The sequence below is a fragment of the Callospermophilus lateralis genome, chromosome 3, assembly GCF_048772815.1.
Source record: "Callospermophilus lateralis isolate mCalLat2 chromosome 3, mCalLat2.hap1, whole genome shotgun sequence".
NCBI classification, from domain to species: Eukaryota; Metazoa; Chordata; class Mammalia; order Rodentia; family Sciuridae; genus Callospermophilus; species Callospermophilus lateralis.
The window spans coordinates 97578139-97605882 of record NC_135307.1 but is presented as its reverse complement, the minus strand read 5'-3'; the positions used below and the strand labels follow the sequence as shown (position 1 = coordinate 97605882).

Genomic DNA, 27744 nt, shown 5'->3' with positions numbered 1-27744 from the left:
TCCTAAAGCATCTGTGGTCTGAGACTTTCCCTCCTGTCCTCTGGCTTTCTGCTGTCAAGTGCTGTGGCCACTGTTCCACATTAGACCAGAGCTTCCACCGCCATCCCATGTAGTTTCTCCTATTCCAGTGATGGTGGCACAAAGTTTCTTCTATTCCAGGGCTTTCATTCTCTCCAAGGCCTCCCCAGAACCCCAAATAGGGATCAGGATTAACTTATCTTGATAGCCTGAAGATTTTTAGTATAACAAGAATATCTTACAACCAGGGAACCTCAAGAGCTAGAAATGACTCTCTGCACTACTTTGTTGAGGATGCACCAAGATTCTGCTGACCATGGGTACCCATTAGCCAGTTTGAGAACTGCTCACTCTCCCTCTTCCCACACCTTTTCATTCACCTTCATATACACACACCCAGCTTTTTGTCTGTCCTCTTTACTCTTTCCTTCCCTCTGCTTAGTCATACATCCCATCAGCTGCTAACTAGCAGGCTACCTGTGCACTGAAGGTAGACATGTGGAGTCTGTTTCCATTTGCCCTACTTGATCTTCCTTGTGACTTATCTTTGCATCAACCTTTGCACAGATTTTGTTGTTCTCACTTCTCTGCAATACATTCTTTTCGTAGTTCCTCTGTGACACCGTAGGAATGCAAAGGAAGAGACCTTGGAAGCCACAATAATCTCCTCTTTCCAGTAGTCATCACCCCTCTCCCATTAGGTCCAAGCTCAACTCACATCCTTGTAATGCAAAGAAAAAAGTAGAAGCAGTTCCCTTCCTGTGGTTTTCTTAAGTTAAGGATTCCATCTGCCTTAGAGGAGGAAAGATGAATATGGCATAAAATCCACCAAGTATAACATCATGGTTCTTTTAGAGGTTTTAAACATTCCCCACATACCTGACAACTGCTTTCCTCAGGCACCAAAGTACAAAAAGTGTATCCCAGACCCAACCACTGGAAGATTGGGGATCAGTTTCAGTTTGGATGATTTGTTTTATTATCTTTCATTTCAATGGATAGTTGAGAGTTGGCTCTTTTTTCATAATTATGTAATATAAATCAAGTTCTTAATAATGTAGTGGAAAAAGCTATGAAAATACTTCATTTGAATTTCAGTGTAGTGATTATTGTGAGAAATTAACTTTCTGGTAACCCCAGGAAAATAGGACCTGTCACCATCACAAGAAGTCCTCATATGATTTCTCTCTCCCTCCTGTTTTTCTGTCTCCCCCTCACACACACACACACGCATATCCTGAGTCACAGTTCACAGAGTTCCTCAAGTGGCATAGCCAAGGATCTAAGTTGACTGCTTAGGATAAAACAGAAAGCAAACATAGCATGTGACGCTACATGGTCCTGGCAAAAGCAGTGCCGAAGCAGTACCTGTCTGGGTGTGCTTTACGCCCATGCTTTTCCTCTGTGTTACCTCATTCTTCCTCACAGCAACGCGATCAGGAGATCGAGCAGCTCCTACAGTCCTTTGCTGGTGATAGCTTGAGATAGCGGCAAGGTCCGTGCTTTGCTTGGGGTCACACTGCCCTCCAGCAGTTCTCCTGGCTCATACAGAGGAGTGGTGTATGGCAGATGCAGGACAAGAAACTTTAAAGTCATGAGGTTCTGTCCTGTCCCTCCTGGTGCTGTTGGGTGGGCCCTGTGCCAACAAGAGGTACTCTTTCTTTATCAGAGTTAGCAATTGGGCATATGGGGATGAACAAGTAATAAGTGCCAGATTATTTGTTCTAATGAGACCAAGCACCCAGTGCCAGGAGTGTTTGTTTGTTTGTTGTGGGGGTATAGTTACCTTCTATAACTAGGTTGGACTTTTGCCGTGACCCACTGCTCCCTGAAAGGATACAGTACTCTGAGTGTAGGCATTAGTTAGTAGTGGGCTGTCTGATCCCAAATGACAGGAAGCAGTGAAAGCCTCCAATGGAGAGAGGCAGGTCACTCTCCACATGCCCCTCAGAGTCTCTGTTAGAGCCACCAGGTGAGCTGTGCCACTTGCAGAAACCTGCAGCCACAGGCCACTGTCCCTAAGTCAGGACCTCTGCACAGAATTGCCCAGGACACTGGGTACCTTTTGAAGGCTGTTCCCCAGGCAGGCCATATACAAGTCAATGTGTACTTGACACTAGTGTGTGCATGCTGCAGATGTTCACTTTGGGGTAGGAGCTATGCTGTGTTGCATGCGTGTTAGGCTCCTGGATTGCTGTAGCCTCTGTTCATGGATAAATGCATTGTAAAGTGTTCCTCGGCCGTGCTGTGAGGCCGCCTTAACCCTTACTCCCTTCCCTTCTAGAGCTGCCTTAAGTTCACCAGAACTTGTCCTCTGTAAGGGATATTTTGCCTGGAGAGGATACCTTGCCCTATTTCTCAAGGTTTTGTGAGGGTTTTGACTGGGTGTGACCCCCAATCACTAATTCCTTTCTCCCCTTCCTGCATGACCTGCTGCCTCCTGTTACTTTCTCCTCCCTTTCCTTTCTACCATTTCCCAACAGGGATTAGAACTGTGGGGCAGCAACAATCTCAGAGCCAGTGAAATGTCAGCTTAGAGAATGTTCCTGAGTCATTGAGATTCTCTGTCACAGGAAGGCCAATGATCATGCGGAAGAAATAGTTAGTCTTGGTAATTTGTGAATGTCTTTTTCCACTAACCCTTTCTTAATATTTTAATGGACATTCTTTAAATATAGAAGGTTGAATAAAAACAGGAAGGTAGTGCTATCAGTTCTAATCCATTGTATTACCCTTAAGTTAAACAAATTAACCTGGAATTGCAGTGGATATCTCAATAGATCAAGAATGGAAAATTACTATGTAAAATATCTTCAAAAATGCATTTTATACATTTTTTAATTTTTAATTTGGTTTAGCTAAAAAATGTTCATTAGCTTAACTTAATGAGTATTACTAGATTATAAAATGTCTGAAAATGACTAACATTTCCTTAGTATTTAATATTGCTTGAAATATTTGAAAGAGAAAAAATTGAAGTTGAAACTGGTGTATATAATTAAATGCCTGGTAAGTCAGAACATTTTTGTGCATTTTTCAGTCAATATTTTCAGATGTCTTATTACTGGCCTACATTTTAACCTGTCTAAGTCACATGAGCCATTTTTTGTCTAACAGATGGTGATTTTTTTTTCTCTAAATGTCAATGTGTACATTGTAATTTATGATTCCTAACTATGTATTTTTGTGGGATCCTGGAGGATCATTGACTATTTTATGTTCTTGAAAATTTTAAATTGCTCTAACAGTGTTGCACAGAAATGAGCTCATGACACCTAATATATTGTATTTTATTTATTAATTTACCATGAAATGAAGTTTTTCAAATTTTTTCCTAGTGGATCTGGAGAAGTAATTCTTTGATCTGCATAGGAAAACATAATACAGTTAATCAATGAAAAGTTCTTAGACGAAATATTCATTCATTAAAAAGGAAGCAGAAGTACCAAGAGGTGAAAGTCATTACCAACTAACTATAATTTTAAACTAAACCCATTTCAGCATATCTCACATGAACTTTTTTAGAATAGCTTAATAATTCATCTCATATCAACAAAAGCCTTTGAAACATGGGTTTTCTCTAGATTATCACCTAGAGCTAAATGAAAACCAAAACAATGTCAGAATGAGATTTATGCTCTAAATATGTAGTTGTCTAATGTTGTGCTTAGTGTATGTGTGTCATTAATGCTGTATTCTCCTAGCTATTATAGAAAATTGTTCAAATAAAGATATGGATATAAAGGAGTTTTGTCAATGTGTTATAAATAATCCCGCTTCACATTTTAAAACAATAAAGAAAAAAATTGAGGGGGAGTAGTGAATGTAAATATAACTTTTCCTCCTGAGAATATTCTAAGTAGTCTTGGGGATTTAAAAGTTGGCAAGTTGGGCTGGGGATGTGGCTCAAGTGGTAACGCACTTGCCTGGCATGCTCTGGGAGCTGGGTTCCATCCTCAGCACCACATAAAAATAAAGATGTTGTGTCCACTGAAAACTGAAAAATAAATATTAAAAACTCTCTCTCTTCTCTATCTTTAAAAAAAAATTGACAAGTTTCCTTTCTATACTGGAAAACATAGTGATTTTTTTTTTTTTTTTTTGGTGCTGGGGATTGAACCTAGGCTCTTATGCATGCAAGACAAGCACTCTACCAACTGAGCAATAGCCCCAGCCCCATAAATATAGTGATATATATGTAATGAAGAGAATTGCCAAACACCTAAACAAAGAGCAGACAGAAACAGTAGAGGAGAGGCAGCTCTGACCTTCAGGGGGAGTCATGCCTAACTGTCCTGGCTTCTCTGAGAAACAGACATAGCCAAGGGGAATTTGGTAGTGTCATGTGGGACTTTGGAAAGATTGAACACATGATTTGTATCAAAGGTTTACTTTCCAAAAGTTAGACAACATTCTAAGTGTGGAACAGAAATCTAAGAATGCAGATACACTCCTTTGGAAAGAAAAAGTGCAGGGCTATTCAGATCTGTGATTGATTTAGTCTCATCTTCATTTTTAATATGGAAAAGTGAATGTATGGTTTTGATGTAGATTATACACCCCCCACCTCCATACCATGACGCTCCCATTCATTTATTAAGGAAATTCGTGGGCACCATGGCAGGCCCTAGAAATACAGCAGCACTGAAATTAGATTCAGGCAGTGGCCCCATAGACTGTAGTTTAGTGGGACCCAGGATGCTACAAATAATAAAATGTCAAATTTTTAGTGTCTTTTTCTAAATAAATTGGAACTGAGTCAAGGTTATCTCCCCACAATAAAAACCACTCTCTAACCATTGTGTTTTGATACATGCATTACAATTCTTTCTGAGGCCATGACAAGACACAAACTCAAACCAGCTGGATAAAGAATGAAACGTACTTCCCAAATAAAGTTAAAGGATATATCCAGGTGCACAAGCATTGGCATCACTGCTGTTTCGCTTTCCTACATTTTGGCTTCATTCTTAGCAATGTCTCCCCAAGTGGTGCCAAAGATGACCCTCAAAAGTATTTGGCTTCATTCTCTGACTCTGCCTTCCAACCTCTTTCTCAGAATCTCATTGCCTGTTTTGAATTCTGCTTCCATCTCCCACTCGCTCATTGTGCCCAGGGAGTGGAATGCTCTGAGTGGCCTCACCTGAGCCACACCACTCCTGAAACTTGTCGTCTTCACAAAAGCACAGGACCCAGTGGGGGCTCACCATAGGGAAGTCAGGTTGTAGTTGACAGGAAAAGAAAGCAACCCATGTCAACTCTACTGCATCCTCTTGAATGAGAGAGAACAGGACAGAAATGGTGTGTGTGCGTGGTGTGTGCCACGTACTTCTGGGGCTGTGCGTCCCAGGGTGATCTTATCAGTTAGTGTGAGTGTACAGAGAAATAAAGTAAGCCAGGAATTACACAACTAAAGAATTTGGAACAGTTTACCACAAGGAATACATATAGTTTTTCCACTAAACAGGCAGCCACTATGCTTTTGGACCCAAAATGTAGTGGACATAGTACAAAGGGGAAAAAATAAAAACCTATCATAAGTCCCTCTTAGCATGTTGGCCCACTGTGGGAAGTTAAGGCACTGGATTTCAAGCACAACACAGAGGAATAGAAAATGCTCAGAGGAGGATGGAAGGTACTTGAAGGAAAAGGATACTGTCCATAAGAACAGTTTGAACATCCTGAGACAGTTCAGCCTGAAGAAGTGAAGACCAGAAGGCAAACAAACGTGAGCAAGTGCTATAATATCATGCTTGGTACAGAAAAGGAAAACAAATTATTTACCAGATCTTAAATATTATGATAAGTGGACACATTTTGAAACTTTATAGTAAAGTTATTGGAAAATAAATTCTAGTTTATGTCATCAATAGCAAACTTCTGAAACTCCTTTCCTAAGATTGGTATTATCAAGAAACCTCCATGAATTTGAAGACAATTTGGTCAATGCTGCTTGTGACCAGGAAAAAAAAAAAAACTAAGAAGAACTGGGTTGTATCAAACCTTCAGGTTATACTCCAGGAAACCAGTTTCCTGTTCATAGCATACCCTTCCTTGGTCTGCTGAAAGCAGGATTCTGGGCTGAATGGCCTGAGTCCAGGATGACAGTCATTGTGAAGGCTGGAGCCCCTAGTGGGAGTAGGAAGCTTTTATTAAAAACCTCATGAAAGTGAGAGAAGGGAGGGTGGAAAACATAGAGGGAAAGGGTTGGTCATAGAAAGTGAGGTGGGCAAAGACAGGCTTGTAAAGTAGTGCCTGGGAAAGGCCAAGCCAGGAGACTTAAGTCTGTTACTTCCCACCCACCGAGCACTCAGCTTCCTTAGGCAGAGGCATTGCTCAGAGAGAAATGGGATCTTGGTCCTCACCCAAGCTCCAGAGCAAAGGCTCAGAGGTAACAGCAGGCCATGAACATTTCTTCCTAAAGAACCTGACTTCATTTACAATAGAGTATAGAGAAGTTTGAACCTAAGGTCACTTCACAAATAGTGGAGGTTGTAGTGAACAAGAATTAGGGAGAGATTGGTAGATTCACTGTAGATATAGACTGAACTATAGGCTAGGGAGATCTGTAGAGAACCTAGAGAAGACAGCCAAGATGAGTCCCCGTGGATCAGTACAAGTCTCAAAGATTGAGCTTGGTAACTATCCTTTCAAAGGAGCCTAAAACTGATAATTGGATAATGTATTAGTCTCAGAAGCAAGTTATGCCCCTTGGCAATGTGAAAAACAGTAGAGCAGTCAGGAGCAATTAGTGAAGCTGAACAGCTGGATGGTTCAGGAAGGAGACAAAGTGAGTCCTGCCTGAACTGTCTGGCATCCCAGGTTGACTGTGGGAAGGGTCAGGCCACAGCCCCTGAGGAGCAACTGTGCGTGTTGGGGTTGGGGGGCAGGTAGGTGTCATGGAAATAATCCCCGAGGTCATTTAAAATAAAAGGGAAATAACAAACCCAGTTTATTAGCAATAGAAGAAAAAAAAACAGAGTTGCTACACCATATTATCAAATTCCAACAAAAATATTACAAGACATACAAAGAAATAGAAAAGTATGACCTGTATGTAGGTGAGAAATCAGATAATAGAAATTGCCTATAAGAGCAAGCAGATTTGGATTTAACAGACAAGGACTGCAAAGTAGCCATTATAAATATGTCCACAAAACTAAAGGAAACTGTTATTAAAGATGATGAATGACAGCAATGGTACAAGGGGCAGAAAGGAGGAACTGGAATATTTTGTTACTATAAGGTACTTGCATTACCTGAAAATTAAATACCTGGGATTAAATACAAATGCATATTATAAACTCTAAGGCAACCATCAAATAAAAGTAAAAATAGAAATATAACTGATATGCTAAGAAAGGAGAAAAATAGAATCATATGAAATGCTCAGTTAGGTCCACCAATGGCAGAAAAAGAGTAGAAGACAAAAATAGGGACAAAGTCCAAGGGCAACAAATAGAAGTGTAACAAATATGGTAGATATTACTCCAACCACATTAATAATTGCTTTCAACCACTATGGATTTTTTGTTTGTTTGTTTGTTTTTGTTTTTGGTGAGGGTGGGGGGTGGATCTGGCTTGGGATTGAACTCAGGGATGTTTACCACTGAGCTATATCCCCATCCCTTTTTTTATTTTGAGACAGGTTCTCATTAAGTTGCCCAGGCTGGTCTTGAACTCACAAATCTCCTGCCTCACCTTCCCAGTAGCTGGGATTACAGATGTGTGCCACTGTGCCCAGCCAAGTTATATACTTTAAGTAAGTGAAGTTTGGAGTATGAGAATTATATCTCAATTAAAAAGGTTAAATAGGTGTTTGGTATTCGACATGGCAGACTGAGGAGCCCAATAAATTTTCTTCTCAAAGTAAAGACAACACTAAAAATTTGTCAAAACAACAATGTTAGTGCTCTGAAAATTGACAAACAGTATACAACAAACTGATAGAAATTATTCGTGAGGCAACACTGAACTCTGGGTAAGAATAGTGGGAGTCTGGCATTTTTGCCTGGTGCTGCTCCCAACACCCTCTTCTCCCACAGATCCGACAGCATGGTAGTTCTACCAGAGCAGGGCAAGCTGTGAGAATCAACAGCTTTGCTGCTGGGGGCGGGGTGGGGGGGGCGGGGGGGGGGGGGCGGGGGGGGGCTTATTCCACTTGGAGAGGTATGCAGTCAAACCTTACTGCCAGGAGTAACAGTGGTACTCTCATAATAGTCAGGGAATAAATATGATGTTTTCAGTGTGTGGTACTCTGTTATAGCAGCCTTAGAAAATATACAGCATTAATTTGAAGTATTTATGCTGAGTTAATATGCACATTTTAAATTCCTAATGGAAAAACTAAAAAATTCACTCAAGAAATAAAATTTTTAAAAAGGGAAGGACATTAAAAAGATGCACTATTAAAAAAACACTGTCAACCAAAAAGGTGGTAAAGGAGAAACAAAGGAACAAAAAAAATGCATGTACCATATACAAAACTACAGAATGCTAGAGATAAATCCAACCATATCAATAATTACATTAAATATGAATGGATTAAATGCTTCATTCAAAAAGCAGAAATTGTCAGACTGGATAAAAAAAAAGGACAAACTCTACACTGTTTATGAGTTACACTTTAGATTCAAATACACATATAAGTTGAAAGAAAAGGAAAGAAAAAGATATGCCATAATAATAATAACCATAAGGCAACAAGAGTGGCCATACCAATATCTGACAAAATAGACTTTATAAGACAAAGAAAAAAATTTTCAAAGAGAAAAAGAAGGATGCTTTGTAACAATAAAAGAGGGGAAGATATAAAAATTATAAATATACAATAGGCAAATTGATAAAGGCAGGCAGTTGAAAAAAGAAAGCATATATAAGAGAAGCAGAAATAAGAGGAACTGAACCTATCAATACTACATGGAGATTCGAGGTCTGACCACTCAGGGTATGGGAAGCCTGGCTCAGATCTTGGTTAGATCTGTCTTTTGTCAGATCTAGAGCTTATTGGTATTCCTTGATTCCCATTCGCCATGACACACTTACACTATGTCCCTTGCCATCCTCTCAGTCTCCAGTTTACCCAGAGTTTCCCAAAGATGAACAGAGCTTGTTTCTTGTCCCTTCTTTCAGACAAAACTATATTCCCCAATCTCTTTTGCTGCTAGATATGGCCATGTGACCAAGTGGTCTGGGAAGGGGCAGATCTCCTCAGGCCCCTTTTAGTTGAATGTGACATGTGAGGAAACATCTTGGACCATGTGTTTGAATGGCACCTCTGAGGATAGTGATATTAGGTGCAGGACAGGCTGAGTAAGTTGTCTGCAGAGCATGCCAAACAAAGTTAGCTGCAGGATGACCTGGCCACTCAAACCCTCTGTCTGGTTCTTTATCACCTGTTTGCTTCAAGCCCAAATGCCCAAGCCCCCGCTCAAGGCTGAGCGCTTCGCCCCGCCTGCTCAAGGCCGAACACTCAACCCCCTGCCCAAGGCCGAGCACTTAACCCCCTTGTGTGCCAACAAGGCAGCTTGCAGACCCAGAGACCCCATTAGATTTGGGCTATAAAAACTCCCTCCTGCCGGGCCCCTCTCTCTCTTCTCTCTTGCTCTCTCTGTCTCCTTTGTGCACGTGCTCTCTCCTCTCTCCTCTCTCTCTCTCTCTCTCTCTCTCTCTCTCTCTCTCTCTCTCTCTCTCTCCTCCTCTGTTGCACTGCTGCAATAAAGATCTCTTGGTTGCTCTGAGTGTTGTGGTCACTTTTCTTTCAAGTGACACCACAAGACAGAAGGCTCCTGATCCTAGCATGAGATCATCACCCTCACATGGACTCCTCTGCCCACTTACTATGTAAGAAAGAAGTAAACCGTGTCTGAGCCCTTGTTTTTAAAAAAGTGTCTACATACCTTCTAGAATATCTTCCCCAGATACACAAAGCAAATCGGACAGAATCAAAAGGAAAAAATGAAAACTGAACAGTATTAGTTGGAGCTTTCAATATTCCATTCTCAAAATTAATAGAACAATTAGAAAATCAACAAAAATATGGAAGACCTGAAACCACTATCAACCTACCTGATCTAACATATTTCTTTAACACTCTACCCAACAATAGCAGAACACATGTTCTTTTCAGGTATGTATAGATCTCTTTCCAGGAAAAAATGATCATAGGCAGACAACAAGACGAGTCTCATTGCATTGAGAAGCATTGAAATCACAGGAAGTACATTCTCTGACCACATAGAGAAACAGAATTAAATTAGAAATCAATAGCTAAAGGAAAAGATTTTAAATTCTCAAATATTTGAAGATTAAATAATATACTTCTAAATAATACAGGGATGAAGAAAAAAAAGAGAAATTATAAAATATTTTGAACTGAAGGAAAACAAAAACTGAGCATGGGATGTAGCTAATGCAAGACCTAGAGGGAAAGTCATAACTTGAAATGCTTTTATGAGAAAAGTAGATGTGTCTCAAATCAGGAACTTAAATTTACCTTAAAAACTGGCCAGGGGTGGGGGCTGGGGTTGTGGCTCAGTGGTAGAGTGCTCACCTAGCACGTGTGGGGCGCTGGGTTCAATCCAAAAAAAAAAAAAAAAACTGGCAGCAGGGAGGGGGACATGAAAATAGAAAGGCAATCAGTGGAGTAGAGGAAGGAGGTTGAGGGGGAGGGACAGGAAAAGGGAGGAACTGTAGAATGAAAATGACCAAATTATGGTATGTACGTGTATGAATACACCACAGTAAATTTCACCTCTTTCTATAAAGCACAATTTTTTTTTAAAAAAAAAGCATGAATAAATAGATGGAAGACCAGTAGAGGAGAGGAATGTGAACAGGGGGAAGATGGAGAGGAGGGAAAGAGGAAGCACTGGGGGCTGAAGTGTAGCAAATTATATCTGTACCTACGATTATATCAAAACGAACCCCACTATTATGTATAACTGTGATAGTCAAGCCAAAGTGACTCCATTTTGTTTAGTAACTCCATTTTATAAAACAGCCATGCCAGATTATGCTAAGTGAAGCTAGCCAATCCTTAAAAAACAAATGCCAAATGTCTTCTTTGACATAAGGAGAGTAACTAAGAACAGAGCAGGGACGAAGAGCGTGAGGAAAAGATTAACATTAAACAGAGACAAGTGGTGGGAGGGAAAGGGAGAGAGAAGGGAAATTGTATGGAAATGGAAGGAGACCCTCAATGTTACACAAAATTACATATAAGAGGTTGTGAGGGGAAAGGGAGGGCCGAGGCAGCCAGAGCTGGCTTTACATTCCCGTGGAGATTTTGGGTGGGGATAGCAGAATCAAGGTCAGTGTTTTAAGAAGTGAATTTTCCAGTAGTGACCTGGGGTCAAGTAACCAAATTGTCCCAGATGAGGTAGAAGGGAAGATGGGGGAGGAGGGGGGATAGTAGGGGATAGGAAAGGTAGCAGAATACAACAGTTACTAATATGGCATTATGTAAAAATGTGAATGTGTAACCGATGTGATTCTGCAATTTGTATTTGGGGTAAAAAAAATGGGAGTTCATATCCCACTTGAATCAAATGTATGAAAGATGATATGTCATGAGCTTTGTAATGTTTTGAACAACCAATAAAAAAAAAAAAAAAACAGCCATGCCAAATAGAAAGGTCATGACTGGGCAAGTTGTTCTTTTCCTTTTGCTGTAGAAACCCTTAAGAACACATTACTATCTAATGGGGCATTGTTTCTGTAACAGGGTAACGGGGCTCTGTTTCTGTAACTGGGGTGACTGAGCTAATTGTGATTGGTTAAGCTTCCTGCCATCTCACTGCACTCTCCGCTTCTGTAACCTGGCTTGCTTGCATGAGCTGGACCCCCAAACATCCCTTTTGTGGTTTTCAGGCTTATAAGGAGCACCCTTGCAATTGTTCGGGGCTGATCAGGGGAACAGCTTTATGTTTTGGTCAGTAGCCACCAGTGTGCTTCATTAAAAGCTTGATTCAATTATCTGTGAGTGGTCTGGAAGTCAGTTTATGAAACCCAGGATGTTGCTTTAACTATAACATAACTATAATGCACTAATAAAACATTTAAAATATAACTAGGGAAAAATAGTAAAGTAAACACAAAGCAAGTTGAGGGAAAGAAAAAAATGGGAGTAGAAATCAACAAAATTTAGAAAATAACCAGAAAATCAAAGAAAGCAATGGACAAAATTGATAAACATTTATCCAGGTTGACTAAGCAAAAAATAAAAGATATAAATTCCTAAAATCAGGAATGAATGATGGAACATTATTCCTGGGTAGGGCCGCTCTTGCACATTTAATGGATGACTAGAATGAGTCGAGCAAGGGGGTTAGGGTACAGATTTAAGGATGTGCTTGTCCTCAAGGTCATGCAAATGCCGTCAGCACCTGAGAGTGAGTTCCTCCTTAAATCTTGTACCCTGTGCCCCTCACTTGCCTCACCCTAGTCCTACAGAGACACTACAGAATTAGAATTACAGGATCAGAGGGCCATGAACAACGTAATGCCAACAAGTGAGATGAAATGGACAAATTCTTAGACACAAATATGAAAACTGACTCAATGAGACCTAGGAAATCTGAAAAGACAAGTGCAGACTGTGGTGGTGCACACCTGGCACCCCACAAACCAGGAAGCTCAGACAGGAAGACTTCAAGTTTAAGACCAGCCTCAGCAACTTAGCAAGGCCCTGTCTCTAAATAAAAAAATTAAAAGGGCTGGGGACATAGCTCAGTGATAAAAACCTCTGAGTTCAATCCATAGAAGTACCATAAAAGAAAGGAAGGAAGGAAGGTAAGAAAGAAAAGAAAAGAATAGATTTACAAGTAAAGAAAGTGAGTCTGGGGGAGCGGGGAACATGATCACCTCAGTAGATACAGAAAAAGTTATGTTCTGCATCTGGAGCTGGTGGTTGTCTGGTAGTACTCAGATGTGTTAATATGTTCGATGAAAAAAATAGATTAAGCTAGACATTTACAGTTTGTACATTTTTCTGTATATGTTATTCTTCAATAAAATTTTTATTTAAATAAGAAACCAATTAGATTTCCTCTTTAATCAGCAAGGCAACGGTATCCACATTATGGCTTTTCTTTATATAATTATTTGGACAAGTGGTGCACAAAATTGAATGTACCTTAATCCTTCATTTGTGGCATCTATCATTATTGGCCCATGCCAGGCTATCTATCTATCTATCTATCTATCTATCTATCTATCTATCTATACACACACACACACACACACACACACACACATATCCCATTTTTCTTTGTCTTCCTACCATTCCCCTCCACCTTCCATATGTGTCTGCTCTTGCACATTTAATGGATGACTTTGCCATTTATCATGCACACCTTTATTTACATGTACTTGTATCCATAACCAATATCTAATATTGCAGTTTTTATGAGTCTTTGATGATATAAAGACTTACACTAGACATCTATTTCAACATTGTTTTTTAGATCATGTCCATTCCTACTAGTAGCTGTAGGGTTTTACATTGTATTTTCCTATTTTATTTATTTCCCTATCAATGGACATTTAAGTGTTTTCAACTCTTATAACCATGTTGTGATGAATACTTACTTTGCTCTTGAAGTGACTGAGAATTTTTCTGTCTAAACTTATTTTCACTAAATATTCTCAAGCTGTAACAATCCAACACTTTGAAGACATTGTCACTGATTTTTTTTTGTCTAATAATTTCTTGGTTTTAGTTTGTTACTTACTTTTAAGTTTATGACTTTCTTTATTTCTTTTTTTAACTCAAGACTGAACCCGGGAGCACTTCATCATTAAGCTATATCCCTTGTTCTTTTTTTTTTTTTCACAATACCTTTATGTTATTTTTTTATTTTTGTATGGTGCTGAGGATCCAACCCAGGCCTCCCACGTGCTAGCCAAGCACTCTGTCATTGAGCCACAATCCCAGCCTTTTTTTTTTTTTCTTTTTTTCCTTTTTTTAAGACAGGGTCTCACTAAGTTGGCTAAAGCTGGCCTGGAACTTGCCATCCTCCTGCCTCAGCCTCCTAGTTGCTGGAATTACAGACCTGTGCCACCACACCCAGCTACTTTTAAGTTTTAATCATGAATCTATATGGAGTTTATTTTTGGATGCAGCTTTTGCCATGGATCTAATTTTTTAAATTTATTTTTCCATGTAAAGGGCCTATTTGTTAAATAATCTCTTCTCAGTCTGGCTCGAAGATACCATAAAATGTAGGGCCCTATTGGGGTATTCCATCTTGCTTCGTCATGTATCCAGTCTCATGTGAGCATAACACTGTTTTAATATAGCTCTGTTATGTCCCTTACTGTATAATAGAGCACATCTCTCTTCTTTGATCTTTATTGTGAGAATTTTCTTAGTTACATGCGAGTTTTTATTCCATAAAAATATAAAATCATTGTAAATACATTGTGAAATATTAAATTACGGTACAACATACTGCTACTAGGATTTTTATAACAATATATTGGGTTAATATATTAACTTGGATAGAAGTGACACCTTTGCCATGTGAAGTATACCTATCCATGAAAATGGCATGTCTCCCCATTTACTCAGGCCCTCTTTTGTGCCCTTTAAAGAGAAATTGAAACATTTCCTCCACAAAGGTAAAATGCGTTTTTGTTAGTGTAACCTCAGGCTACTTTACATTTTTCGTTGATATCATAAATATCTTTGTTGTTGTGGTTGTTATATATAAAATGTTCAGAAAAAAAGTAGATTACCCATTTTTATATTTGATTTTGAACACAGCCACCTTGTTAAAGTTAGTTCCATCCGTTTGTTGATTCTCCTGGGTTTTCTGTGTGTTTATACCTTTGCTCCTTTCAGTAAACTGTGGCTCCAGGAAGCTCACTCAATCTTTGGCGGGAGCGCTCAGGACACTCCTGTTACCTGCCTTGGGGCGAGCTCCAGCCCTCGGAGGCGGCTGCTGCCCTCCCTCCCGGAGGATCCGCTCCAAGGTCCAACACCTGCCAGCTGGCCGTCCCCGCCCGGGCCAATGGCAGTGTGCCCTCTCGGAGCTGGTCCCGGAAGGACCAATCCTGCGACTTCTCTCCTCCCCTCGCAGTCAACGCTGCGAAAGTGAGCAGTCGGTCGCTGAAAAACTTCAGGGCAAGATGGCCCTGCAGTGATTTGGGGGTCCCCGCGCCCGCCCGCAGAGCCACAGCCCCTCCGTCGAGGCTCGCACTCTCACGACGGTCGAGCTGCCCGGCCGCTCTCGCCCATGGCGGTGGCCGAGCTGTACACGCAGGTAGGAGGGTCGGCCGGACCCAGGGGAGGGGCGCTGAAGGGCCGCGGGCCCAGCGCAATGCTGACTGTACCTGGCGCCCGCGCCGCACCTGTACACCTGGCGCAGGGAGGGGCTGGCGCGCCCGCGGGTGGGCCGCGGGACTGGGGGGCCCAGGTAAGCGGCACCTCTCAGGAGCTAGGGTCCCCGCCGGTGGGAAAGGCGCCCCCGGGAGCCCCTGGGTCCGCTGGGAATAGGAAGACCAAGTGGGCGTCCCGGCCTTCACTATGCGTGGGGCCCCACCTCCCTTAGCTGTAACCCTCAGCCCCTTCCTCCCTCGCCACCATGGAATCAGAGTTGCCCACCGGGATGTAGAAACTTCAGACACTTGGGAGCTTCTGTCATCTTCCCGATCCTCTTGAGCCCCTTGAACCACTTGGCCCACAAGTTTATGTCAGCAATGTTCAGGATGCCTTCTAGAACGCTGTCTTCAAAAGGCTTGCTTGTCCATTTACACTCATCTGATGCCCTGAGTTGAAGCTGCTTAGGCCACATGTCTGCTGTGGAGGTTGAGCGCTCCTGGGAACCCAGGAGTCCTGATGTGCAGCCCCAGACCCTTCAGCTAACATCTAGGTAATACTCAGTTCATAAAGCACCTTTTGCATGCCCTGACCCAGAAACACTCTAGAGCATTCCTCTAAAACCTCCTCCTTCAGTTAAGCCCTTCACTCACACAGAGTGCCCAGGCCCTCTAAGAGGAGATTGGGCAATTACCTGGATAAGGGGTATAAAAGATTTTCCTACACCCTGCTGCGGGAAATCTGGAGTCCCCAAACTTCTGATGGATGGGAATCCATTAATTTCTCCTGACACATGCCCTATTTTTAAATTTTAAAAGGCAATTTCATGGTAGATACACATAGAAAAATCACTGTAAAGAATAATCTCTCAATAGTTTAAGCAAACTTCTTTCTTCTACTGTGCTTAATTGGTGACAATTCAAATACAAATCAACACAATGGGATTTCCACACTAATGCATTTCCATTAACTAGAATTTTAAATGGACACCAGTGTTTGAATTGCCATAGCTCTGCTCTATAATACTTTCACCAGTGACACTGTGAGCCATCAGATATCCAACAGTGCTTAAATCTTTAAATTACTAGAGGTGGAAGAAAATTGTTGACAAAACTGTTCTTAGCTGAACAGGCAAGCAGTGCGTGTGTGTGTGTGTGTGTGTGTGTGTGTGTGGCATGTCTGTAATCCCAGCTGCTACTGGGAAGGCTGAGGCAAGAGGATCACGAGTTCAAAGCAAGCTTCAGCAAAAGTGAGCCACTAAGCAATTCAGTGAGACCCTGTCTCTAAATAAAATACAAAAAATAGGGTTGAGGAGGATGTGGCTCAGTGGTTGAGTGCCCCTGAGTTCAATCCCCTGTACCAAAACCAACAACAAAAAACTATTCTTAGGAGTTAAAATTGTTGATGATTAACTTATTATAAGTAACAATTTTTTCCTGAAGCAAAAATACACAGATGTGATACACTGTGCTTAATTGGTGACAATTCAAATACCCCATCATCAAGCACTTCAAATCTCAGATTATTAAATGCCTACTAGATGCCAGGTACAACATAGGAAAACAGATATGAGAGAGTTACAGAGAGACAAATTTGGATGGACAGAGAATCTGGGAATCCCAGAGATGAAGAATTCTTGATGGCTGTCCCTTCTGTAAAATATAACAAAACTATAATAACCCAAGGCTATTCTTGTGGGTCACTTGTGCCCTTAGACTGCCTCCCTTCCAGGTAGGCAGTCATTCAGCTCATTTGTCAGTTGTGGGGGTGGGAAGCTCCCTGTTTGTGAGGCTGCCTGACTAGGTTTTAGAGATCTTACTTTGTTAGAGTTTTTTTCTTAAATTGAGACAAATCTAAACTTTGTTCCTTGCTTCCTTGCCACCCCTCCTCTCTGCAATCCAGCCGATGGTCCTGGGATGCCAGCCCACAGGATTATCCTAAATCCAAGTTTGCTACTGGGGAAGCTTGTTCACTTTTAAACACAAGGGGTGCTCTGTTTCCCTGCACAATTTAAACCACATGTTTTAGAACAGCCTGAAACCTACTTCTTCATTCAGAGGCAAACAGTGTCCCTGCATCAGGGTGACAGATGGACTGTCCATTCTGAAACCCCTGCACAGTAGTCAGTTCCTGTGCCTGCTGCACCCACCCTATAATCTCCAGGCTGCCTCACCCACTTCACCTACCTGGTCCCTGTCTAATCTCCCCTCTTGCATTAGCCCTTGAAGACAGGCATGTGATATGATAAGGCACATATTACTCTCTGTATGCAAAAGCATTATAATTGAGGGAACCTAAAAAGATTCAAAAAAGAAGTGGTTGCCTTGCCTCTCAAGGACTTTCCTAGTTAGGGAGTACTAAGAAATGTCAAGTAGTTCCATTGCTGAGGCCTAGAGTGCACTGGGAGCGTGGTGGGAGACGGAGCTGAGAAGGGAGGGCCGAGGCAGCCAGAGCTGGCTTTACATTCCCGTGGAGATTTTGGGTGGGGACAGCAGAATCAAGGTCAGTGTTTTAAGAAGTGAATTTTCCAGTAGTGACCTGGGGTCAAGTAACCAAATTGTCCCATCATCCCACCCTTCCAGGAAAGAATGAGAACTGCAGTATTGGCCATGGAGGGTACAGGCTGGTGAGAAGGGGACACTGGCCTGAAGTATGAGGGAGAGGACATGGCAATGATGGCACAGAGGGTAGAGCCTGGGTGAATGAGGGCAGGGGCACTGCTGACATCAGCAGGGACCCCAGGAGGAGGACACATTTCTGAGGAAAGCAGTAAGACAGGTTTCCTATAAGAGAGGGCCTCCAGGGAGAGTCCATAGTCCAGGTGGCTGCAGAGGATGGCCAGGCCAGGGGCTGGGAGTCTTCTGCCCAGACACAGTCAGTGAAGCCAAGGCAGCACGGGCCCTGGCCAGGGAGAAAGAAGAGGGCTGAGGACAGGACACTGGGGAGTGCTTCTGTTTAGGGAGAGAGAGAAAGCAGAGGGCCTGAGCTGAGCCATCGCAGAGGAAGAAACAGGAAGGCTCCCATGGGGAGCTGCAAAAAGAAAGGCCCCAAATGGAGCAGAGGGGGTCTGGAGAGAGGAGTGATTGCCGCCCGTGAAGTGGAATAAGACCCATCTCTTTTCAAAGTGATTTGGCCACGGGCCTTAGAAATGTTCAGAGGAGCAGTTGCACTATTCACGATCTCTCTGAGAAAAACTGGTCTGGCCATTGTCTACGTGAAGCCTCTGGAGGTCCTGGTCCCTTTCAGACTTGCTGTCCAGCCATTGGGCCCTCCTCCTGCCTTGGCTCACAGCCCCTGCCTCTCCTCTCCTACCTTGGCTCCTGCTCTGCCAAACTTCTGGTCGTCTTTCAGTGCTTTGCCTGTGCGTAAGGCTCCCCTGTATTAGCACACAGGGCTCCTCTGTCTGGCTTGCTCACGGTGCCTGCACCTTTCAAATGCCATTTGGGCAGGACATCTGAGAAATCTTTGAAGCTTGCCCCTTCACACAGCCTGTCAACATCACCTTTAACTGTGTCTGCCCCACTGACCAAGAGCTTCCAGAGAATAGGGAGCAGTGGGGGCTCCATAAATCCTGGATGTGAACATAAACGCACGAATGATTTTTTATTATTTATTTATTTGCTTGTTTGTTTATTTATTTTGCTTAAGGAAAAGCTATGGCCTTGGGTTCAATCCCCAATACCAGAGGGGAGTGGGGGACAGAAAAAACTATGGGTTTGAAAATGGCAGTCTTTGTAAAATCCAGTACTTCTTAGGTGCTAGAACTATATGTACCTTTTCTTGCTCAATTCAAATAAACAACTCTGCAGGTTAGATGTTGTTATCTCAGTTTTAGAAATGGTCATGTAAGTTGCCCAGGGTTACATAGAAATGATGGAGCCAGGATTAAAAGCCCATGTCTTGATGCCTCTTACTACCTGCTCTGAGTCTCACCACCTTTAGTGTCTTCCTCCTCTTCAAAGGCTCTCCCCACTTGTGGGAAGTCCATCCACCTCCCAATGACTTCCCTGGCACCTGCTAATTTGTCCTTATTCCTCGTTATAACTAAAATGGGACTAATTCCAATGTCCAGCAAGAGAGTTAAGCAAATTACTCTTATAATTTGATCTGATAGTAGGAAGATATTAAAAGTGCTAATGAAGACTTTGAAACGACAGGGAAAATGCTTGCAGTACATGAAAAACGAGAGAACAAAAATTGTTTATACTGTGACGGTAAGCATGAAAATATGTAACAAAGAAAAGACCACGCATGTTGATGACTAAAGACTGGACAGTCAGTTCCCATAACTGCAGAGATGTCAAGCAGGATGAAAGCTGAAGAAGGTGGTTAGATTTGGCCTCTTGGAAGTTCGTGGTATGATTCTTTGTCAGTAGAACTGGATCCTGACATGATTGTGAACTGAGAGGAGGAACCATCTGGAGATGTAAGAGAGGCAGCCAGCTTGGGTGTGCCTCCAGGGAGAGGGGAGCCTGAAGCTGTGATGACAGGAGGTGAAAGTTTGGAGGTCTTTAGAGAGAAGGAAAGAAGGTGAGAGCCCTTGGCATCTGCTGAGATGAGAGGTAATTGGACTGAGAGCTCAGGAGAGCCACAGTACCACCAGCCTTTTCTCTAATACCATCATCCACACACCCTGCCATCCAGGATGAATTTAAGTACCTCCATGTCCATCTCAGTGGCTCAGTTTGCTAGATCTGGTCTGCTCAACATGATCCCCGTGGAACTGCGTAGTATGTCCTCCTGTGAGCACCCCTCAGGAGAGCCTGGCATCATGTTAGTGCTGTTTTCAGCGGAGCTGGCCCATGCTCTAATCCGGAAAGCTCTGTCTATGCTTGATGCATCAGGTCAAGTTCTGATCCTGCCCCTCATTAGCCTGGTGGTGCTAGGCAAGTTCTCAGCTTAGAAAGTTACTTTAAGGATTAAATAATACGTGTAAAGCCCTTAGCATAATACCTGACATATAATCCTTAATAAAGTTTCATTATTTTTATATTGATACTATTAGAATATAGTGAATTTTGAGTACCTAAATACTGTATTTATTGTAACAGTCATATGAAAATTTTCATCTTGTTATTGCCCAGAGTTTCTGTAGCTTGTCAAAACTCTTTAAATCTTGGTCATCTTTAATTATCATTTCATCTGCTTATCCCACACACACATATTCTGTTTTCTTCATTTAAGACACTGGTGAATGATAAGCGGGAGGGGAGGCAGCAGAGCTCCATGCCCTCTAGAGATGTTTAGAAAAATAAAATGCTGCTCTTGCTCATTACCAAGGACTCAGGTTATCAGCCTTTAGCCACAGATTCACTCATTATAATAATTATCCATTCCTCTCACTTGTACACAAATATATTCAAAGAAGTTCTGTTGAATCTCAGATGTGCCAAGTCAAAAGGAGCATCTTCGCCAGTAGTCTTGGATCCCTGTGTAAAATAAGGTTAAAGTTCAGTGTAGTCATTTTCCATTTGGCTATTCTAAACAACTTCTCCATATATCATTAATGATGCTAGAAAAATAGATTTATCCATTGTATTTTCTATTAGTAGTTCCAAGAAGTTTTTTTAAAAAATTCAAAGAACCTAAAAGACTAGATTTAGTCTTTTTTTCTAATTCACTTTTTATTCATTTATTGTAAAGAATATTACAAAGAATACAGATGAAAGTCCAGATTTAGTCTTTAATTGGTGCAATTGAACTCCTGGGAACTTGAGATTGTGTTCACCACCTGTGTATGGAATGCTGGCTGTGGGAAGTCTTCACACTGGGTCCTGAGGCACAGTTGCCAGAGGAGCAGATGAGGAGGTAACTCAGACACCTGGGGAGGGGCAGTAAGAGCTCCGCAGAAAAAGCACCAGCCCCGTTGGGGTGGAGGGCAGCAGAGAGAGCGTCATAGCTGAGGGGGTCCTTGAATCGACTCTTGGCTACTTGGAGGGTTTGCCAGGCTGGGTTGGAAGGAATAGAAGTACCCAGCAGAGAGCCAAAGAAGAGCTGGTCATATTCTAGAAACTGCTAATGGTTTGGAATGGCAACATGCAGAGGATGGATTTTAAAAGGGGTGAGGTCTTAATAGGAAAATTGGCTAGAACAGTGGCTCCCCAAGCCTAGCAGTTCATCAAAATCCATGGGGCGAGGGGACTTTCAAACTTTCTTCTTGCCAGGCCACGCTCGCAGAAATTCTGATAAGGGTGGGTGAAGGGGTCTATGTGTTCAAAGAAACCTGGTGCTCAGCTGGTTGAGGCAGCAGCCCAAGAATGTTGTGGGGAGAGCTAATTCAGGGCTGTGGCAGAGGGGTTGTGGGCAGGAGCAGAGAGGTGAGAGCTGTTGAAGAAGTGGGCAGGCTTTTCACCTGGTGACCACTTTTGGGGGGTAGAGACACACAGAAGGAGATAGCATTGTCTCCTGACATGAAGAGAAGGAGAAATGAGAAGGGGAAGCAGATTTGGGGCAGGCAGAATCTGCTTTTGAGTTGGGAATTTGTGACTATCCAAGGACATTTAGGGACTGATGTCTGGGAGGCCACAGAGATGTGGTCTAGAGTTCCACTATGAGATTTGGACTGGGAGTGTCTAAGGTGCAGGTGTAAGGGTAGATGTGGAGGCCATGGAAATGGATGGAACTCTCCAGAAACAGCCGGTCATGAGAGGAGGCCAGGAAGGATCTTGGGAGATATGGACATGGGGCAGAGGAGACAGAGGGACCTGGGGAAAGGGCCTTTGAGAAACAAATGAAAAGCCGGACACTAAGGAGCACAGTGTCTTCAGTTTGCTAGATCTGATCTGCTCAACATGAGCCCCTGGAACTGCATGGTATGACCTTCTGTGAGCACCCATCACTACAACCTGGCATTATGTTAGTGCTGTTTGTTTTCAGTGGAGCTAGCATATGCCAGGGTCAGCCTAGCTGACCCGAAGAGTGGAGATGCCCTTCTAGTGGAAAGTGGCTCTAGGAAAGAAACTCGTACTACTCCATGTTCTGTGTAAGTCTTCAAGCCACTTCCATGGCTAGTGCCAGAAGACCCCTCAGACAGGCAGCAGCATCTCCTGTGCACACCAGGGCTAGGGCATCCAGCATGTTCGAGAGCACATATAACTTCCTGAGCCTGCGCTTCCTTCCCCAGTCTGCCCCACGAGGAGTCCCAGAAAAGGCTCAGGCGGTGACCTCTCCTCTCTTTTGGTTCTGCAGCAACTTTTACAGCCATCCAGAGGCCTTCCAGAGGCGTCTGCCTCACAGGAAGGAACCACACTCAGGGACTCATGCAAGAGCTGGTCACATGGTTTGCAGGGCCTGAGTTTGTATTTGTCTAAACACTGCATAGTTAGCTGTCCCTGCAGCTTGAAGAGTTGCCTATGGGTACAGGAATGTGAGGAAGGTGGGAGGGAACCAATGGGTGGAACTTCCTTGGGGCTGAGTAAACTTGCCTCATGTTTGCTTACCAGGCTGGGTTACACTGCAGGGCTCTGAACACCTGGCCGCATATGGCATCAGCGGCACCAGGACCAGCAGGGTGTGGGCTGCCTACCACACTGGGGCACAGAGGAGAAGCAGCAGTAGTTACATGCGTCTCTCCTGACACTACCCGCCATTTAATAGTATTTTTAGCTGAAACAAATCCTAAACTATTGCTCAGAGAGCATGCAGACTCGCAGGTGGAGGGCTGCTGCTAGGAGTTCAGATTTCTCTCTCGGGCCAAACTCACTTAACCAGGAGTTCAAACCTGAAGTCACAGGCTCTGGTCCTTTGAGACTTCGATGAGTCTCAAAGGAATTTTTGCCTTCCCTGAGTTGGGTTGGGTAATCAGTAAAACAAAAGGGTTGATTGACTTAGTGATTGGACCTTACCTCTCAGAGCCCCAGGCCTCCGAAGAAGGACCTCAGGGCCCAACCGCCCAGGAATCCTGTTAGGGACCTCCACCCTCACCCCTTCTTATGGTGGGCTCCACTATCACTGGGAATACGCTTCTGCAGTTTTAAGAAGGTGGACAAACAACTTGGACTAAATAGTCTCCAAGGATATTTTTAGCTCTGAAACTCTGTCTTGGCCAATTCTTGATAAATTGGGATACTCCACTTAATGAGGTTATCAGTAAGTATTTTTAAGAGCAGACCTGAGGTAGACAACATGTAGCCCGTGGCAACAAGGATGTGTGTGGGAGTGGGTGGTGTGCGTCTGTGTGAGGTGTGTCTGTTTATGAGGCACAGGAGTGTGTCATTGCCTGCCAGCTCATTCTAGATCATTCTTCCATTTGCATATTTTCTTTCTCTGTCAAAACTTATTGGTCCCATGTCCATTTAGCAAGCTCTTTCTGGTTGCTAGCTGTGGAGGATTAAGGCAATTCAGATAACTCACATAGATATGATTGATATGACTGATATCAACCAATGACTATCTTTCTTTTTCTATTTTGGTTGATTGAGACAATTTGAGTTAACGGATACATTCCTCATTCAACCTGTGCCTGGTCAACCACTGTGCCCTGAACTTTGTTTTAAATTCTTACTCCTTTTTCATTAATTGATGGATCTCATTATGTTGTCTTGGCTGGTCTCAAATTCCTGGGCTCAAGCAATCCTCTATCCTTATGACCTCATTTGAATTGAATTATCTTCTAATGAACCACCTTCTAATGACCCAGTCTCCAAATGAAGTCAAATGGGGAGAGGGTCAGAACGTCAACATGGACCTGAATACCTGGACATCAGCACTGAGCCAGGTGTACCAGTTGCCTATTGGGAATGGAGCTGGGCAGCTACCTCTGGACTTGGCATCTCCAGGGTAGGAATCCTTGCTGCGTCCCAGTGTGATGAGACAGTGATGGGGTCCCTGTAAGGATATTGCCATGACACTCTACAAAGTGCTTTCAAGTGCACAGTCTAACTGGGCCTCCCAGCAAGCCCATGAAGTAGGTATTGTATGCATTTTATGGATGAAACATTGAGACACTAGAAGTGAAGTATCTGGCTTAAACCCCCGTAGACCATCCGTGGTGAACTAAATCCCTCTGCTCTGACTCTTGCAGAAAGTACTCACAAATTCCAGGAAGGGATTCTCAGGCTTCCTTTCCACCCCCAAGGCTTTCAGTTTTCACAAATTCCAGGAAGGGATTCTCGGGCTTCCTTTCCACCCCCAAGGCTTTCAGTTTTCAATGTATACTTAGGATGCTTTGGGAGATCTATTTCCTATCAAATCAAGCTACACTGATTGCAGAATGCACTAAAAAATGTCTCATCAGTAAAATGTAGGTAAGAAGTATTCCTAACAAAGGAACTTAGTTGGCAGAAAGAAGCCTTCCTGCATCCAATCATCTAACGATCTGTGTGTGCTGTGGGTTTTAAAGTGCTGAAATTGAGTCCATCTTATTCTGTTGGGCAGTACAACAGGGTTTGGATTCCTGATCCTGAAGAAGTTTGGAAGTCTGCTGAAATAGCAAAGGACTACAGAGTTGGTGACAAAGTCCTGCAACTCCTGCTAGAAGATGGAACGGTGAGGGTCCTTGCTCTTCCTAGCTACAGTGGTGTATAAAGTGGTAATGGGTATGTGGTAGGGAGGGGGGAGATGGTCCTGTGGGAGCAGCCCCGGAGAGGGCACCAGCTCCAGTCCAGGAAGGCCAGCTGGTGCTGTGGACCCCCTGAGGTATTCGTACCATGCCCCCCCCACCCCGTGCTGTTCCACATCAGCAGGCCTCTCCCTGTAGTGGGGTCAGATGCAGTTGCCAGCCTCTGTGCCCCTCCTCCACATTTCCAGGTTTTCAGCATTGCTTGCTGAATGTTGAAAAGTGATGAGTTATTTTGGCTTTGTGAGTCTCAGCAGAGAAACTGAACAAAGATGAGTAACTTGGAGGAAAGTAATTTGAGCCCAGGGCGTAATCAATTAGGGGAAAAAAATAAGTCAAAATGGGAAGAAGAGAAGAGAGAGAAATCAGGAAGAGGGAGGTGTGGGAGGAGACGGGAGGGAGAGAAAGCCTGTCTGTAGGTATACAGGACACGTGGCCGGCACAAGAGGACAGGAACATGCAGCTGTGTGTGACATTAGGCAGAGCCTCTGTCAGTGCTGGCATGGTGAGGGAGAGGCCACCCATGAGCCATGAGTGTCAGTGGGGGCTCCATGGTGGGACAGCCTGTGAGGGGCCTCTCTAGGCTACCTGTGCCGCTTGATTGTGCGGCTTCTGAAGGGTTCGGCGTCTTCTTTAAGCAGCCATCATGAGTGGTCCTTTTCCCACCAAAATGACACCCCTTGGTATCCATAACCAGGTGACCTTACGTCTTTAGAATAGTTTCTGGATACAGAGATAGACAGAAGATTTGTGCTCTGGTGCTGACCAGAGGAGGTCTGAGGAATACCTGGTGAATACTGAATGCTGGAAATTACAAAATGCATTTCCCATCAGACTGTCCTGGATTTGGGAGACATTCCTGAGGTTCTGGGAAGGAGGCAAACATGGCGGCAGAAGGCATATCCTCCAGAATCAAGCTGGCTGGATCTGGTCCTGGCACGGCCGCTTGCTTGCTAAGTCTGTGACAGTGGCCCTTCGGCTTCCTCCTATGTAAAAGCAATTGGTGACAGTGCCATCACAGAGTCCTGAGATCACACAGATCACCCAGGTGGCGTCCATGTGCAAGAACCTGCATGAGAAGGCCCCAGTGCCATTTAGCCTTCCCTTCCCTCCCCACCAGTATCGCCTCGAGACTTCTCCTGAGACCCTCCTGAGCACCATTGAGGTGCCCCTTAGGGGTCAGGAGCCTCATCTTGGGAGAAGAACCTGGAGACAGCAGGTGCAGTGGCAGTGTGCTGCTCTAGTGGTCAGGGAGCTGCGGTGGCTGCTCAAAAGGCTCTGATCCAGCGGCCCAGGTAGAGGCAGGTAGGATGGCAGAGGGCCAGGCTGCTCCTACCTCAGCCCCAGCCGCACCTGGAGGACAAAGCCTGCTTTGTGTGAGAAAATGTCACCTTTGCCTCCAGCAGCCAACACCTCTCCCCTCAAAGACCAGCTCACATCCCCCCTCTTCCCTGGTTTCTTTCACACATTGCACACACGATGGCCGAACAGGAAACAGGGCTTGTTGGTTTAAAACAGAAAAATGATAACAGGAAAAGTAAAACATATTATATGAAAAACATCTTTCTGAATTTTATTCTCAAAACACAAGTTGGCAGCAAGTCGCTGACTGGGCCTGGCCCACACAGGAACTTGTGCTGTTGATGGTGGAATAAGGGCTGTTTCCAGGATTGTGTTCCATTGTCCTGGATTGTCCTGGTCATCTGCTGCAAGACAGACCAACTGCCAGCCGTCAAAACCCATCCGCACTGATGGGAGGCGCCGAGGTAGTGAAAGAGCACAGGTTTTGGAGCCAGGCCCATGTTGACATGTGACCTGGGACAGCAGGCTCAGTCTTTCTGAACCTGTCTTGTTAAAGTTCATTAGAGTAGTCACGCTGTCCTGGGAAGGCAGTTTTGAGGATTAAACAAAGCAATCAGTGCTAAGTGCTTGGCATGAGTGCAGTATATAGGGGCACCTGCCAAGCGACAGCTGGCCCTGGACTGGGGATCAGAAGCAAGCCAGTGGTACTGACTAAATGCCAGGAAGCCAGCCTGGAAAAATAGAACAGAAACAGGCGTGCCAGGTGATCTTGCTCAAGTCACCTTACCTCTCTGGGCTTTGCTTTACCCAGTCATGAAATAAGAGTGGCCCTAGACTACTCTGACAGTTGGAGGACACGGTGGTCTCTGGTATGGATGCTAACAAGGGATGTTAACCTGGTCTTCATTCTGCTCAGGCAGCTACTTTGGGAACAGTAGGTAAATCTGGCAGAAGAAGGGCCCACTGGGAAAGTTACTCAGTCCAGGGCTCTGAAGGGGGAGCCATGACCCTGGGCACCCCGCAGGAGGCTGCAGATAGCAGTTGCCTGTACCAGCGGCCTGTCTCGCGACCACCACCCACAAAGCCTCCTTCAGACCCTTCTCACCACCAAGCATAGCAACTCTGACCAGAAATTTGCCACCCTGAAGCTGTAAGTGACCTGAAGATATCTGTCATTTTAGCAGCAGCACCCTGTTTTCTAACGAAAACCACAAACAAGTGGAGTCCCTGTGGTAGAACTGGGGTGAGGTCCCTGGGTCCCTGCCCATCTAGTTTCCTTGTCACCCTGCATTGAAGCTTCTTCAGCTCTGCTTACCTCAATCTGGTTTAGCCCTATTCACAGATGAGAAGGGAGGCCCAGAGAGCGTGAGTGACTTGCCCCCAGCACACGGTCAGTGCCCTGATCCCCTGGCTCCCACTTTTTACTGCTCCAATAGATGCCTATGAAGATGGTTTTCCTTTTGCTCCACTTTGAAAGCTTGTTTTTCAGTGTCAGTGATGAGTCTACAGGAGGTAGATAGAAAAAAAGCCAGTGGTCTGCAGAAAT

General features: G+C 43.8%; 1 protein-coding gene across 1 annotated transcript in view; it reads left to right on the top strand.

Moving 5' to 3' along the window:
* Positions 1 to 15257: 15257 nt before the first annotated feature.
* Myo5c (myosin VC) overlaps positions 15258 to 27744 on the top strand; it is a 94251-nt gene continuing 81764 nt past the window's right edge. Inside the window, exons 1-2 of the mRNA XM_076848581.2 lie at positions 15258 to 15284; positions 24716 to 24826. Of these exons, the coding sequence (XP_076704696.2) occupies positions 15258 to 15284; positions 24716 to 24826 (138 nt within the window). The remainder of the gene's footprint in view (positions 15285 to 24715; positions 24827 to 27744) is intronic.